At 43.8% G+C, this 17206-nt stretch overlaps 1 protein-coding gene across 14 annotated transcripts in view; it reads left to right on the top strand.

Annotated features, from left to right (window-relative positions):
* LOC115208107 (calcium-dependent secretion activator 1) overlaps positions 1 to 17206 on the top strand; it is a 161509-nt gene that overhangs the window by 57357 nt on the left and 86946 nt on the right. For all 14 annotated transcript variants that reach the window (XM_029775890.1, XM_029775904.1, XM_029775898.1 and 11 more), the window contains exon 3: positions 6171 to 6503. In XM_029775890.1, coding sequence (XP_029631750.1) covers positions 6171 to 6503 — 333 coding nt within the window. The remainder of the gene's footprint in view (positions 1 to 6170; positions 6504 to 17206) is intronic.

Here is a 17206-nt window from a genome sequence, read left to right as displayed (position 1 = left end):
TCCGTAGCCGATGTGAGCAAGACCTTTAAACAGGTCAACATTCACAAGCCCGCAGGGCCAGACGGATTACCAGGACATGTACTCAGAGCATGCACTGGCCAACTGGCAAGTGTCTTCACTGATATTTTCAACCTCTCCCTGACTGAGTCTGTAATACCTAAATGTTTCAAGCAGACCACCATAGACCCTGTGCCCTAGAAAGAAAAGGTAAGCTGCCTAAATGACAACCGACCCTTAACAAGTCGGTAGCCATGAAATGCTTTGAAAGGCTGGTCATGGCTCACATCAACACCATCATCCCGGAAACCCTAGAACGACTCCAATTCACATACCCCCCAAGCAGATCCACAGATGATGCAATGACACTCCACACTGCCCTTTCCCACCTAGTCAAAAGGAACACCTATGTGAGAATGCTGTTCATTGACAACAGCTCAGCGTTCAACACCACAAAGCTCATCACTAAGCTAAGGACCCTGGGACAAAACACCTCCCTCTGCAACTGGATCCTGGACTTCCTGATGGGCCGCCCTCAGGTGGTAAGGGGTAAGGGTAGGCAGCAACGCATCTGCCACGCTGATCCTCAACACGGGGGCCCCTCAGAAGTGTGTGCTTAGTCCCCTCCTGTACTCCCTGTTCACCCTCCCTTGACTGCGTGGCTAAGCACGACTCCAACACCATCATTAAGTTTGCGAACAACACAACAGTGGTAGGCCTGATCACAGCCAATAGGGAGGAGGTCAGAAACTTGGCAATGTGGTGCCAGGACAACAACCTCTCCCTCAACATGATCAAGACAAAGGAGATGATCGTGCAATCCCCCATTTTCATCGAGAGGGCTGTAGTAAAACAGATTGAGAGCTTCAAGTTCCTTGGTGTCCACATCCCCAACAAACTTTCATAGTCCAAACACACTAAAACAGTCGTGAAGAGGGCACAACAATACCTATTCCCCCTCAGGAAACTAAAAAGGTTTGGCATGGGTCCTGACATCCTCAAAAGGTTCTACAGCTGCAACATCGAGAGCATCCTGACTGGTTGCATCACTGCCTGGTATGGCAATTGCTCGGCCTCTGACCGCAAGGCACTACAGAGGGTACTGCGTATGGCACAGTACGTCACTGGGGCTAAGCTGCCTGCCATCCAGGACCTCGATGGTGCAGCTGTAGAACATTTTGAGGATCTGAGGACCCATGCCAAATCTTTTCAGTATCCTGAGGGGGAATAGGCTTTGTCGTGCCCTCTTCACGACTGTCTTGGTGTGTTTGGACCATTCTAGTGCGTTGTTGATGTGGACACCAAGGAACTTGAAGCTCTCAACCTGCTCCACTACAGCCCAGTCGATGAGAATGGGGTCGTGCTCGGTCCTCCTTTTCCTGTAGTCCACAATCATCTCCTTAGTCTTGGTTGAGGGATATGTTGATATTCTGGGACCACCCGGCCAGGTCTCTGACCTCCTCCCTATAAGCTGTCTTGTCGTTGTCGGTGATTGGGCCTACCACTGTTGTGTCGTCTGCAAACTTAATGATGGTGTTGGAGTCGTGCCTGGCCATGCAGTCATGGGTGAACAGGGAGTACAGGAGGGGACTGAGCACGCACCCCTGGGGAGCTCCAGTGTTGAGGATCAGCGTAGCAGATATGTTTCTACCTACCCTCACCACCTGGGGGCGGCCCGTCAGGAAGTCCAGGATCCAGTTGCAGAGGGAGGTGTTTAGTCCCAGGATTCTTAGCTTAGTGATGAGCTTTGAGGGTACAATGGTGTTGAACGCTGAGCTGTTGTCAATGAATTGCATTCTCACATAAGTGTTCCTTTTGTCCAGGTGGGAAAGGGCAGTGTGGAGTGTGGAGTGCAATAGAGTGCAATAGAGATTGCATCATCTGTGGATCTGTTTGGGCGGTATGCAAATTGGAGTGGGTCTAGGGTTTCTGGGATAATGGTGTTGATGTGAGACATTACCAACCTTTCAAAGCACTTCATGGCTATGGACGTGAGTGCTACGGGTCTGTAGTCATTTAGGCAGGTTGCCTTTGTGTTATTGGGCACAGGGACTATGTTGGTCTGCTTGAAACATGTTGGTATTACAGACTCAATCAGGGACATGTTGAAAATGTCAGTGAAGACACCTGCCAGTTCATCAGCACTTGCCCGGAGCTCACGTCCTGGTAATCCGTCTGGCCCCGCAGCCGTGTGTATGTTGACCTGTTTAAAGGTCTTACTCATGTCGGCTACAGAGAGCGTGATCACACAGTCGTCCGGAACAGCTGATGCTCTCATGCATGTCTCAGTGTTGCTTGCCTCGAAGCGAGCATAGAAGTGATTTTGCTCGTCTGGTAGGCTCATGTCACTGGGCAGCTCGCGGCTGTGCTTCCCTTTGTAGTCTGTAATAGTTTGCAAGCCCTGCCACATAATACGAGCATCGAAGCCGGTGTATTATGATTCAGTCTTAGCCCTCTATTGACGCTTTGCCTGTTTGATGGTTCGTCGCAGGGCATAGCAGGATTTCTTGTAAGCTTCCTTAGTTACCTTAGTTAGAGTCCCACACCTTGAAAGCAGCAGCTCTACCCTTTAGCTCAGCGCGAATGTTGCCTGAAATCCATGGCTTCTGGTTGGGGAATGTACGTACAGTCACTGTGGGGACGACGTCCTCGATGCACTTTTTGATAAAGCCAGTGTCTGATGTGGTGTACTCCTCAATGCCATTGGAAGAATCCCGGAACATGTTCCAGTCTGTGATAGCAAAACAGTCCTGTAGTTTAGCATCTGCTTCATCTGACCACTTTTTTATAGACCGAGTCACTGGTGCTTCCTGTTTTAATTTTAGCTTGTAAGCAGGAAATCAGGAGGATGGAGTTGTGGTCGGATTTACCAAATGGAGGGCAAGGGAGAGCTTTGTACGTGTCTCTGTGTGTGGAGTACAGGTGATCTATAATTTTTTTCCCTCTGGTTGCACATTTAACATGTTGATGAAAATTTGGTAGAACTGATTTAAGTTTCCCTGCATTAAAGTCTTCGGCCACTGGGTGAGTGGTTTCCTGTTTGCTTATTTCCTTATACAGCTGACTCAGTGTGGTCTTAGTGCCAGCATCTGTCTGTGGTGGTAAATAAACAGCCACGAAAAGTATAGCTGAAAACTCTCTAGGCAAGTAGTGTGGCCTGTAATTTATCACAATATACTCTACTTCAGGCGAGCAAAATCTAGAGACTTCCTTAGATTTCGTGCACCAGCTGTTGTTCACCGCCCCCTCTTGTCTTACCAGAGTGTGCTGTTCTATCTTACCGGTGCAGCGTCTATCCCGCTAGTTGAATATCCATGTCGTCATTCAGCCACGATCCCGTGAAAAATAGGATATTACAGTTTTTGATGTCCCGTTGGTAGGATATTCGTGATCGTACCTCGTCTAGTTTACTGTCCAATGATTGCACGTTGGCGAGTTGTATTGACGGTAACGGCAGCTTTCCCACTCGCCTTTTCCGGGTCCTGACCGGGCATCCGGCTCTTTGACCTCTGTACCTGTGTCGCTTCCTCTTGCAAATAACGGGGATGTTGGCCCTGTCGGGTGTTTGGAGAATGTCCTGTGCGTTTTGTTTGTTGAAGCAAAAATCTTTGTCTAATCCGAGGTGAGTGGTCGCTGTCCTGATATCCAGAAGCAATTTTTTGCCGTAAGATACGGTAGAAGAAACATTATGTACAAAATAAGTTTCAAATAACGCAAAAAAACCCACATAATAGCACAATTGTTTAGGCGCCCGTAAAATTGCTGCCCTTTCTTCCGGCACCATTTCACAGTAAGGTCTACACCTGTTGTATTTGGCGCATGTGACAAATAACATTGTATTTCATTTTGATCTCTGTCGTGCCCAGAATACAGCCAGTGTTCTATAGGCTTCACTATAGTAAGAGAGGTAATCAATGAATCTGAAAGTCATACAAGAGACAGTAAGAGCTACACACAGAGAATAACCACCACTACCAATATCAAAGAATGACTTTGAAAAAATAATTACACTGTGATGATGGAGGGGTCTTAGGTGTCTCTCCATAGGAATGCTGGTCATAATGGCCATGCATTAATTGAATTTCAATTGTAAGGGTTGTACATTTTTTATTTAACCTTTATTTAACTAGGCAAGTCAGTTAAGAACAAGTTATTATTGATAATGACGGCCTACGAAACACTAACCCGGACGACGCTGGGCCAATTGTGCGCCACCCTAAAAGACTCCCAATCACGGCCGATTGTGATACAGCCTGGAATCGAACCAGGGACTGTAGTGACTCCTCTAGCGCTGCGATGCAGTGCCTTACACCGCTGCATCACTCGGGAGCACAAAGGGACATAAAGGATCATAAAAACAGTGGAGTCGTATCAGAAACAAACTCAGAAATCAATCCACCATTTCTTTCTATGTTTTCTAATGATGTACAAAGCCTGACTGTCCATCTTCCATCCCTGACAGATAATGACCACAGAATACCATAGCTATTGAATTGAAATGATTTGCTTCTCCAGCAGTGGTTTCTGTCAGCGGTGCTCCACAGGTAGAGTAGCTCTCTGTGAAATGTCTGCAGCCTGCCTGGATAGGAACCAGATATTAATACAGAGCCCCATCACTCTCCCTGTACTTTTAAAGAGAGTGCAGGCAAAGTATATCTGCCAGACATCAGACCAACTGTAGGACCAACATCAATCAGTATATTAGTAGGTCAGCTGCTCTATAAAGTAAGATTGGTTTGGACCAGGAGAGAAAGTCAGTCTGGCAGGTAGTTCTCAGAAATGCATTAACTCTAAAACGCAAACACGCACACACACGGTTTGGAAGTAAATGAGAAAGAATAGCATTCTCCCCGTTCAGTCGGAATAATTCAGGAGTAGGAGGTAGGGAGAGTCTTGATAATAGCAAGTGCGTTTCCATCCAATGGCCATCAACATTACTCCCCAATATTTGAAATGTTATATAAAGCATGCTGCTCTCTCTGCTATTATGTCTGTAGTTATATTGCTCCAGTATATCACTGTAGAGCACAGAGAAGAAATCTAACACTGCATCGTTCAGTATTGCACCATTATTGTGGTGTGGTACTGCAGTCAGACACTTTTTTTCTCTTTTTTTGTCATCCTGCATGGATGGCTACCTTACATTGGTTCATATTCCATTGCAACCTGAGTAAGAGTGGTTGCAATCATGTCTTCAATCCGCCCAGCTAGCTAGCATCCAGACGGACACACAGACACACACGGGATGACCCTGACTTTTGGATCCACAGTGATGAAGAAACGTATGTGCGTGATGTATGGTATTATTTGGTTTGGCGTGTGATCTTAAATGTTATGGTCAACAGACGTCTCACATCACCCCAACAGTCATAACAACTCGTGTGTGTCTATTGTATAAGACATCCGGTGATAATGAGTGTAAAATATTAATGTGTTAGATATATAGTATAGACTAAGACTGAAAGGGTGACTCATCATCGTCTGAGTAATTATATGAAGTCAATTCCTCTTCAACCTATATGGTCATAATAAAGTCTACTCGGTACAATGAACATGTTAAATAAAACACACAGGAAGCTATTCGTTGTTTACCGTCGGGGTAATACTGTAAGATCCATTTTAGCGGTTAGCCTCTTACAGTTGCAGTGTAAATGATTCATTTATTTTATTATATATTATCGTTCATATGTCTTAACAACTACATGGTCTGCTGTTTGCACTCTTGCTCCAGGTGAAGACATGCCACCGTTAGCGCTTTGAGATTCTTTGTAATGAAAAGCGCTATATAAATTAAATGTACTATTATCTGTAGCTGCAGCAGCAGTTCTGACCCCATCAATCTGTACTTGTTACGTGCCAGTCATTGACGTCACATTGCTCTCCCTCTCTCTCTGTTGTAGTAGATTTTCAGATTCTCTATTTGCATTTATTGTACCTAGGTTTGATTATGTCATGTAATCTACATTTATCGAGCCAAATGTGTGTGCTCGCCCATTATGACACTGATGATGGTTAAGTCAACCAAGATTTTTGCCTTCTTGATGCACGTTATTGCACTGAGCACATGTCCTAACAAATATCATATATTTTTCCATCTGAGCCTCCTTTTGAAATGGTATTCATGCTTTCAACAGTGTGCAGTTATCTATCAACATCTCTCTCTGTGACCACAGGTGTTCCTGAAAAGCGACCGAGTTGCCAAGATGGTCCAGAGCGGCGGCTTCTCAGCCAATGACTGCAGGGAGGTGTTCAAGAGGCACATCGAGAAGCGTGTCCGCAGCCTGCCCGAGATTGATGGCCTGAGTAAGGAGACGGTGCTCAGCTCCTGGATGGCCAAGTTCGACACCATCTACCGCGGGGACGAGGACCCGCGCAAGGCTCAGCAACGCATGACGGCTAGTGCAGCCTCTGAGCTCATCCTCAGCAAGGACCAGCTCTACGAGATGTTCCAGAACATTCTGGGTATCAAGAAGTTTGAGCACCAGCTGCTCTACAACGCCTGCCAGGTAAGAGCAGGCGTTAGTAGAGGGAGGGTGTGTTTGTACGCATCACTGTGAAGTATGGTTGCGTCCGAAATGGCACCCTATTCCCTGCACTGCTTTTGGACAGGGCCCATCGGCTGCTATTTCTGACACATCTATGTGTGTGTACATCACTGTTGAAAAATTACTGTTAGATCTTTCCCAGTGGGCAAAACTGACTGGTTGCAATGACGTCATCATGATGTTGCAGACAGTTTTGCCTGCTGGGTGAGGTGTTGTCCTCATGAGCAAAGCCTCACCTAGTAAAAAGAACAAACAAAAACAACGCCAAGGCCAAGAACAGTGCAGCACTTGCTACTGTTGTTTAGGCTATACCTGCAGCTGTACAGATTTTGTTACTGTAGCTGTCTGTTTTTTTACCTTGACTAGAGGGCCTGTTTTCCATTACAAAACAGGCTCTTCCTATTCTTTTATTTTGGCTGAAACAGCCTTTCTTTTTTTCTTTCACCTTTATTTAACCAGATAGGCCAGTTGAGAACAAGTTATCATTTACAACTGCGACCTGGACAAGATAAAGCAAAGCAGTTCCTCAGGTGGATTAATATAAAATAACATGCACCTGACACTTATGTTCAAGAGGGAGATATCACAAAGCCAAAGCAGGGGTATATTCATTACGTCTTGCAATAGTAAAGGTTTACATTTTAAGAACCAAACGGAAGCAAACGGAACTGTGAGGGACCTACCTGAATTTGTCCAATAGAAACTCATGTTTTCGTAGCAAAACATTTTCCATTTTGAGTAAACAGTTTCTGTTGCAAAACATTTTGAAATAGACTAAACGTTTTGCAACAGAATCGACGTAATGAATACACCCCTGGTAAATCACAGGCCTATCTGTCTTCTAGCCTTCCCCTAGAGAGCTAGTGCTTCAATGTCCACCCTATTAAGAGTGACATGTTGAGATTGCTAGAGGATAATGGTGGACACCAGGGTGCCCGTGTCAGAAAATAACTCTCCCTCCCCACAGCACTGCTTCACTTTTACAACAGACTATGGGAACGCTGAGACTAAGAGAGCAGATAGCAGCGCTGTATTCTTCTTCCAGGAGCTTAATGAAAGTCTGATCACAGGAAGCATTCAGAGCCAGAGTTAAGATACATTTACATTTCTTCATAATTTAATACATTAGCAACCACACAAGTGAAGAATCTCTTTCTCTCCCATTTTGATTTAATGCACGTGGCCCTCGGAAACCAATGAATTGTTGAAACAACTTCATTTCTGTCTGAGCGAAGAAGTTCTTACTCTTTTCTTTGTCATTAATGTTGTATAAAATCTGAAAGGTTGCAAACCCAATGGCGTATCCTCAGGTGCAATTAAACAAATGGTGCCTACTTTTAATATTTAAACACAAACTGACGTGTTTTCCTTCAACTGAAGTTTAATGGCAGATTGTGAATGCAGACTGGGTTACAATGTGAAGTTAAAGATTGATCGTAAATCCCGAGCCATGCTCCATCTCTCTCTGTCTCGCTCTCTCTCTCCTCTCCGAACCTTCATTTGTTGGAGGTTTGTCTCACGCTGAGATAAAGCACATCCCCTCTGAATCTTCCCATAGCCTCCCCACAAATTCACTGTGCTTTAGATTCTTCCCTGCTCATCCTTTGAAGATGGCTAACCTAGTTTTCCTGTGCTGCCGGGCGGCAGAGCGGAGCAGAGTAGAGCCGCTAGTGGAGGGTCATGTCATGAATGAGGACACTGTGCGGTGGTAGTGTGGTGTGCAATCCCTCTAAACATGCTCTAAGCCCTGCAGAGCTGCAGACAAAGAAAACACCGCTATATTTTCAATATCATCGCTTTCTGTATGTTCTTTTGGCCCTTTCGATTTTTTGGGGGCCATGGAAATGGTCGGCTGTGCTGCAGAGTTAGTTAAGTAAACACAACGTGTTATTTTATTTAGGTCAGGGCCGCTTGCTTGTAGCAAAGAGCTAACCTGTTCAGATTGATTTACGATTTGTCTGGAACACACACACACACACACACACACACACACACACACACACACACACACACACACACACACACACACACACACACAAATGTGCATACACACAAACACACACATGCACAGATGACTATTGCACACATTAACACACCAGCACAGAGCAATCAGAGTCTGGCCATTAAAGCGTACTAAATCTCTATTCCATTGACCATCTTGTCATAGCAGTCAATACATCACTGCTCACAAGCAGCAGAATGGCTCTTCTGCTGACAACTGACGCGTTTTTACCACCGTGTTCAATATGACAGGAGCAAAAATTCAACCTCCCATGCCTGATTTTCTGAGGCTGCATAGAGAACAACAAGGTCTCACCAGATTTAATGGCCTGCGGTTCGGTTGTTTGTCTAATGTCTGTTGAGCAGTAAATAAATGTATTTGAAGGATCTTTGATGATTTTCATTCTTTATGATGGATGCTTTTCTGTTAAAGGGGAAATCCAGGATATAAATAAAACAACAATGGCTGTATGTCATTAATTTAATAGTCCAAAAATGGATGTGCGAATCACAGATTGCCCCGTTTAAAGACCATTTTGATAATGCTGAAGGGAAGTATTCTGACAGACTGACTGTACCTCATATGGAAAATGATACTATGACAGTGACAGTAAGCCAGCTTTTCCTCAGCTGCATCACAAATAGCACCCTATTCCCTATACAGTATTAGTGCACTAATTTTGATCAGGGCCCATATGGCTCTCTCGGGTCAAAAGTTTCAAGTTTCAAAGTGTTTTGGTCACATGCACAGGATATAGCAGGTGTAGAACAGTACAGTGTAATGTTACTTACAAGCTCATTCCCAACAATGCAGTATTCAGTATCAATGTGGGAGTAGGGTTGGGCGGTATCCCGTGGTATTTTGAAATACCCTCGGTATGATTTTCCAATATCGTCAATACTGTAAACATTTTTGTGAATGTGGATATTTGTATTTTTTTTTATAAATACTTGCAATCAACTTATGCACCAGGTAATAGACGAAGCAGATCGCGTTCATAATTTTGCCTGTAAGATCTAGTTTCCCAAAACAGCAAACTATTTCTGACATGCAAAACATTTTGGGACTTTATCAACAGTGGACTAATGAAAAAAATTGAAAAATATAGTTTTTGAGTGGACTTTTCCTTTAAGTGAGGTGATCAAGTTACACTTATATGAAATTCACTACTAATGTTTGCCAGCTATATATCTTATAACTATTAAGTTTAACTATCTAAGATGTGCCAAATAAATTCTCTCCAGCTGGGTTTTGCTAACGTGCTAAGTGTCTAATGTTAATCTGGAGGCGAAAGAAACGCACACCTGTTTAGGCGAGGTGCTGGCTAGCGGAGTAGAACCCTTGAGAAAGAAAAGGAGAGCCGCACACACTAGGAGCTCAGATGCAATAATTTAATAACCTAATATCCAACAATTGACAGACGCAATTCCATGTGAATTGCCGCACATCATCAGGGTGTGCGGCTCTCATTTTTTTTTAAAGTGGCTAATGTTAACTTGCAAGATCAAGGTTCTTGATAACAGCAGCAGAGAAAATCCCCTTCTGGATTAAGATCCCGGATGACTAATATTTGTTTTGAAATACTTGCATTACTTTGAGCTGCGTTGTCTGCCTTACTAGTTAAAGGGGAAGTGTCTCTAAATCTCTATTTTTGATGTAAATGGAATGTTATAGAAGGGTCAAGACACCATTTTTTCCCACATGTTTTTGAGAAACTTAACCCAAACACCAAATCACTTCCTCTTTCTCATTGTGTGGTATGGGGGCATGAATAAAGGCTCCAAAAACACCCAAATACGTCCTTTTAGAAACTGAAAAGTTCTCAGTATAGTGATGCAGGACTTTAGTTGCTGTGCACATGGAATTGCATCATTCTGAATATTATACGCAACGTTATATTCGATTTTGTTGCGACTTGAGCGATACCTCTCCGTCCAATCTACAGGTAACTATTTGAACACTTGAACTGGACTGACCACCTGCTTTGATTCTCCGCACCTTAGCACACATGCACTCACATATACATTCATGCTACACACACATCACAACTGCTGCTACCAGACTCTTATTATACAGTGCATTCAGAAAGTATTCAGACCCTCCCTCGTCCTCCCTTCAGCAAATCTGACCATGAATCCATTCTACTGCTGCCTGTTTACAAACAAAAGCTCAAACAGGAAGTACCAGTGATGCGCTCAACACGGAAGTGGACGGACGAAGCAGACGCGAGGATACATGAATCCCAAAACATATCATAGTACAGACTAGGATATGTTTCATGGTTCATCTGATAACATTGAGGAATTTACCATAACAGTCACAGGCTTAATCAATTAGTGAATAGACGACCTCCCCAAAGTGACTATAAGAACGTATCCCAAACAAAAACCAAGGATTACAGGCAGCATCGGCGCTGGGCTAAAGGCTAGAGCTACCGCGGCGCAGAACTCCCAAACAAGCTAAATGCCTTTTCTGCTCGCTTCAAGGAATATAACACTGTGCCTTATGTGAAAGCCCCTGCTTTTCCAGATGACTGTGTGATCTCACTCTCCGTGGCCGATGTGAACAAAATGTTTAAACAGGTTAACAATCCCAAGACCACCGGGCCAGACGGAACACCAGGGCACGTTCTCAAAGCATGCGCAGACCAGCTGGCAGGTGTCTTCGCAGACATTTTCAATCTCTCCTTGTCCCAGTCTAATGCCAACATGTTACAAGCCGACCACCATTATCCCTGTTTTCAAGAGCTCCGAGGTAACTTTGGAATGACGATTGCACCGCCCTTGACCTCAAAGCGCTACAAAGGGTGGTGCAGACAGCCCAGTACATCACTGGGGTCGGGATCCCTGCCATCCAAGCCCTCTATACCAGGCTGTGTCAGAGGAAGGCCCGAAAAATTGCCAAAGACTCCAGCCACCCAAGCCACAGACCTTTCACTCTGCTACTGTCCAGCAAACGTTACTGGAGCATCAGCTTTCGGACCAACAGGCTTCCAGACAGCGTCTACCCCCAAGCTGGTTAATCAGCTGCATCAGGTTAGTTACAAGTAGGGTTGGAGCGAAAACCTACAGGAGAGTAGCTGTCCAGGAACAGGGTTGGACAACCACTTGACCTGACCAAATGGCTCTCTCAGAGGCGTGTGACAGTCCTTAGTGAGTGTGTGCGTTCATTTAGCCACTACAAGCAACGAGCAAGCTACTCTATCAAACGCATCCATCCAGATCAAACACAAATCATTTAGCCTTTCTGATGGTGATGGAGTGAATGGCATATTTTCTCCCTAGAAAGGTGGCCTCGCGGGGGCGTGAGGCATTGAAGAGGCGTTCTGAATGAGTTTGTGCCAGTAGACGACTCAAACACCACCTGGAGTTTATTTAATGAAAGCACAATCAGACGTAATTGGCAGAAATTGTCGGGCTTCAGCAAACGCAGTCAGAGACAGAGAATGTAAATGTGCTTTTGCCTGTATTGTGCTCACGCATAGCAATGAGATGAGATAGCCTTGCAGATCTCTTTCACATGTTAACTAACATTTACCATTTTAGGTACTTGGATGATCGTTTGCCTGGCTGAAGAGGTTGCCACAGGAGGTGATAATCACACATCATCACAAATGTGATGATAATCACACCTCAGAGTTCAGTCTCTCAGCTCCTCTCAAAAGGCTGCTTGGGTGCTGCTGAACGGTTACGGACACTATGGATGAATGTGGCAAACGTTAATGTTATTCACATAATCACATCTCATATGGATCAGATAACACACAGGCTGTGTCCCAAATGCACCCTATATAGTGCACTACTTTTGAACAGGGCCCGTATGTTTTTTGTAACAAATAATAGTATACACTCAGTAACTAATGTATTTGTACTTACAAAGTACATAAATATAGCCTAACTCAAATACATTTGACAGAAATGTGTTTTTTGAAGATTCTGGGTCTCAAATTGAGAGTGGGAGGAATAGCATTAGTATTATTTTTTTATCTTAGACTCTACTGTTACATAAGAGAATTTGGCATTTAATCGGTTTTGCTTTGTTCTCCCGTCGATGCGTAGGGTTCATGTCGACAATAGCCGGGGTTTCCAATTGAGATTTGAGTGGGGAAAATCATATTCATAAGACATTATTTATTTATTAGCCCCAACAGTACAGTTGTATAACAGAATTTTAGATTTTATCTATAGCATGATCATAATGCTGAAATGTTGCTCTCCCATCAATTTACAGTCCAGTGCCCACTCCCTAGTTCCTACCTGCTATTATCAGGAGAAGGGACCTTAACAGCCATTGGGGTTCACATTGACAATAGTTTACATTATGTGCAGCTCTCATCAGCCGTTGTTGCTGTGTGAATCACATGAAGGATAGGCTGGCAGTCTTTACAGTCTCTGTTCTCTCGGATGCGTAGGAGGTACCTTCAATAGCGCTAGAGTTTGTGTGGGTGAGAGAGACGGCAGGTAGCCTAGTCGTTAAGACCGTTGGGTTCAAATCCCTGAGTCGACTAGGTGAAAAAGCTGTTGATGTGCCCTTGAGAAAAGCACTTAACCCTAATTGCTCCTGTAAGTCGCTCTGGGTATGAGTGTCTACTAAAATAATTATAATGTAGAATGCCTGGGCTGGCTACAGTCACTTGCGTCTGCTAGCTACAGGAAGGGAATGTAATTTCAACAGGAGCACGGCTATTGTAAAATTTCACATTTCTTGTGAAAGGAGTTGGGTTCAATATGGACAGTTTTATTCATACACCGATTTGCAGATAAGGAAACACATATACATGTTTACATATACAAGTAAAGATGTCCTGAAGAGTTTGAAAGTAGAGGATGTTTATGCTGCACTTAATGCCTCTAAAATAAATAGGTAAGCACTTGAAACTTCGAACCTCAATACTGCATCTAGAGGCATTCGATGAAAGCAGATTTGGTCTCAGGTTAGTGCTATGACACCAATTAACAGGGTAAAAAAAACGGTTCTGTTAGTGGAGCGTGAAGCTCATACAGTGATGCAATGATGCTGTGTAACAACGGCGCTGACTGGTTGAAAAAAACATTCTTTTTCTCACGCTCTCCTCGCTCAGCTGCTCTGCTGTGTGATCATGAATATTTACCCGCACGGATGAACTCTCTCTCCGGCTAAAATTATTCTCCCAATCTCAAGTGGCAGCTTATTCAATTACCTGGATTGCGCACACGGCGCGATGTCAAAGCGGAGGTAAGAGAAAGCAGACAACATCAAACTGAACCTCTAACTCTAAAGCGGCTAATCACAAACCCACAGCCAACAGACAGAACACATAGACACACGGGCACATGAATGCACACTCACACGCACGCACGCACGCACGCACGCACGCACACACACACACACACACACACACACACACACACACACACACACACACACACACACACACACACCAAATTGGCAAGTGTTACCTAGTGTTAATTTTCCAGTGTATCATTTCTAGTGTTGATTCAGAAGTTAAAGTAACTCAGTGTGGGTGTTAATAACCAGTGTTGAACCAAAACCAAAACCATCACCATCATTATTATGTTCCCAGCATATTATATTGCAGGTACATTTTTTTAATGTTTGTTTTAATATCTGTTTTTGCATGTACATTGCAGTTGCGGCCCGCCTATTATGGCGTTAGGGACGGCGCACCACTTGTGATTGGTAAAAAATATACAGTACCAGTCAAAAGTTTGGACACCTACTCATTCAAGAGTTGACATCAAAACTATGAAATAACACATATGGAATCATGTAGTAACCAAACATGTGTTATTTTTATATTTTTGATTCTTCGATGTAGCCACCCTTTGCCTTGATGACAGCTTTGCACACGCTTGACAATGTAGAAAAGAGTAAAAATAATAGAAAAACCCTGGAATGAGTAGGTGTCCAAACTTTTGACTGGTACTGTATATCTGTTTTTTATGTTTTAAATGCTCATAAAAATGTGGTAAATGTGTAACTTTTCCTGTTTCAAAAATATATTGTTGAAAACAAGCTATTCAGTTATTTAATACTCTGCCCCTCAGTGACTGCCTGGAGCTTCGTGGGCACATAGGCCATGTGAAAATTGCTTGGATTGTTTTGCAAGCTATTTGCTATGAGGGGGGACTGCCCCAATGAAAACAGGGGATTTCATAGCATAAATGATAACAGCACAAAGTAAATAGACCGTCCTGGGGGGCTCAAATGGGCACTCAGTCAGAACTTCAGCGTAGCCTAGTGGTTAGAGCGTTGGACTAGTAACCGAAAGGTTGCAAGTTTGAATCCCTCAGTTGACATGGTACAAATCTGTCGTTCTGCCCCTGAACAAGGCAGTTAACCCACTGTTCCTAGGCCGTCATTGAAAATAAGAATTTGTTCTTAACTGACTTGCCTGGTAAAATAAAGCCACTGGCTAATTAATTGTATACTACTCAAATATATGTAACATACCTTGTCTAATCCAATCTGTTACTTGGATTTATTGCACCCGCTACTGAAATGGTTGTTCCAGTTTAGATGCTTTAGGTAGTCAATGCAGATTGTGGGTGAATAAATATTCAGAATGTTGAATATCCCCACTCTGTCTGGATTTCAATAGGAATTACACGTCATACCCCATAATGACAAAGCAAAAACTTTTTTTTTTAAATGTCACATTTACATAAGTATTTAGATCCTTTACTCAGTTCCTTGTTGAAGCTCCTTTGTCAGCGATTACAGCATCAAGTATTCTTGGGTATGACTCTACATGCTTTTCACACCTGCATTTGGGGAGTTTATCCAATTATTCTCTGCAGATCCTCTCACCTCTGTCAGGTTGGATGGGGAGTGTTGCTGTACAGCTAATTTCAGGTCTCTCCGGGCTCGGGCTGGGCCACTCAAGGACATTCAGAGACTTGTCCCTAAGCCACTCCTGCGTTGTCTTAGCTGTGTGCTTAGGGTCTTTGTAATGTTGGAAGATAAACCTTTGCCCCAGTCCGAGGACCTGAGCACTCTGGAGGAGGTTTTCATCAAGGATCTCTCTGTACTTATATCCATTCGTCTTTGCCTCCATCCTGACTAGTCTCACAGTCCCTGCCGCTGAAAAACATCCCCACAGCATGATGCTGCCACCACCATGCTTGACAGTAGGGATGGTGCCAGGTTTCCACCAGACGTGATATTTTTCATCCAGGCCTAAGAGTTCAATCTTGGTTTCATCAGACCAGAGAATCTTGTTTCTCATGATCTGAGAGTCTTTAGGTGCCTTTTGGCAAACTCCAAGTGGGCTGTCATGTGCCTTTTACTGAGGAGTGGCTTCCGTCTGACCGCTAAAAGGCCTGATTGGTGGAGTGCTGCAGAGATGGTTGTCCTTCTTCAAGGTTCTCCCATCTCCACAGAGGAACTCTGGAGCTCTGTCAGAGTGACCATCAGGTTCTTGGTCACCTCCCTGACCAATGCCCTTCTCCCCGGATTGCTCAGTTTGGCCGGGCGACCAGCTCTAGGATGAGTCTTGGTGGTTCCAAACTGCTTCCATTTAAGAATAATGGAGGCCACTGAGTTCTTCGGGACTTTCAATGCTGCAGAAATTGTTTGGTACCCTTCCCCAGATCTGTGCCTCAACACAATCCTGTCTTGGAGCTCTAGGGACAATCCCTTCAACCTCATGACTTGATTTTTGCTCTGACATGCACTGTCAACTGTGGGACATTATATAGACAGGTGTGTGCCTTTCCAAATCATGTCCAATCCATTGAATTTACCTCAGGTGGACTCCTATCAAGTTGTAGAAACATCTCAAGGATGATCAATGGAAACAGTATGCACCTGAGCTCAATTTCGAGTCTCATAGCAAAGGGGCTGAATACTTATGTAAATAAGGTATTTCACTATTTTATTTTAAATAAAATAGCAAATTAGTTTTTGCTTTGTCATTATGGGCTATTGTGTGTAGATTGTTGAAGGAAAAAAATATTTAATACATTTTAGAATTGGCAGTAACGTAATTAAATGTGGAAAAAGTCAAGGGGTCTGAATACTTTCCGAAGGCACTGTACATGCACAGAGGATGCTGACCAATCACAAGCGGGCTCTCTCACTCTCTACATGGCATGCACATGCTGGCCAATCAAAAGCGAACCGCTTAGAGTGCGCAGTTAGATGCTAGTGAGGAGAGAAAGGGCTTTACCTCTGAGTGTGTGTCGGAAACATGAGTGCTGCTAGTGTTAACGGTAACGTCAATTCGGTGCAAAAGAAGGGCACCTCTTCAGTGGTATGGCAGTATTTCTGCTACAGGCAAACCTATATCAACCAAATTAATGTGTTGTGCAAAAAGTGCCTCAGAGTTGTGGTGACAACTTCTTTTGAATAAATAACCATACCCTACTTTACGACATTTTGCTTTGTGAAAAAAAGCACCCAACAGCAAACCCCTTTAGCCACAACCAGCCACCTACGTTAAACAGACATTGATTACAAATGCGTTTAAATGTAACACCCAAAGAAAAATTATCCCGCAAACACATAGAAATCATATTACCTATCACAGTGGTTCCCAACTAGGGGTACTAGGACCCCTGGGGGTACATGGCCTAGCCACAGGGGGTACTTAAGACTCATCAGACCAAAATGCACATGAGGGGATACTTCAGGTGTACTCCAGGCAGAGCAAAATTCAGGT

Source organism: Salmo trutta, chromosome 14, assembly GCF_901001165.1.
Source record: "Salmo trutta chromosome 14, fSalTru1.1, whole genome shotgun sequence".
Classification (NCBI taxonomy): domain Eukaryota; kingdom Metazoa; phylum Chordata; class Actinopteri; order Salmoniformes; family Salmonidae; genus Salmo; species Salmo trutta.
This window is presented reverse-complemented; position numbering and strand designations above follow the sequence as displayed.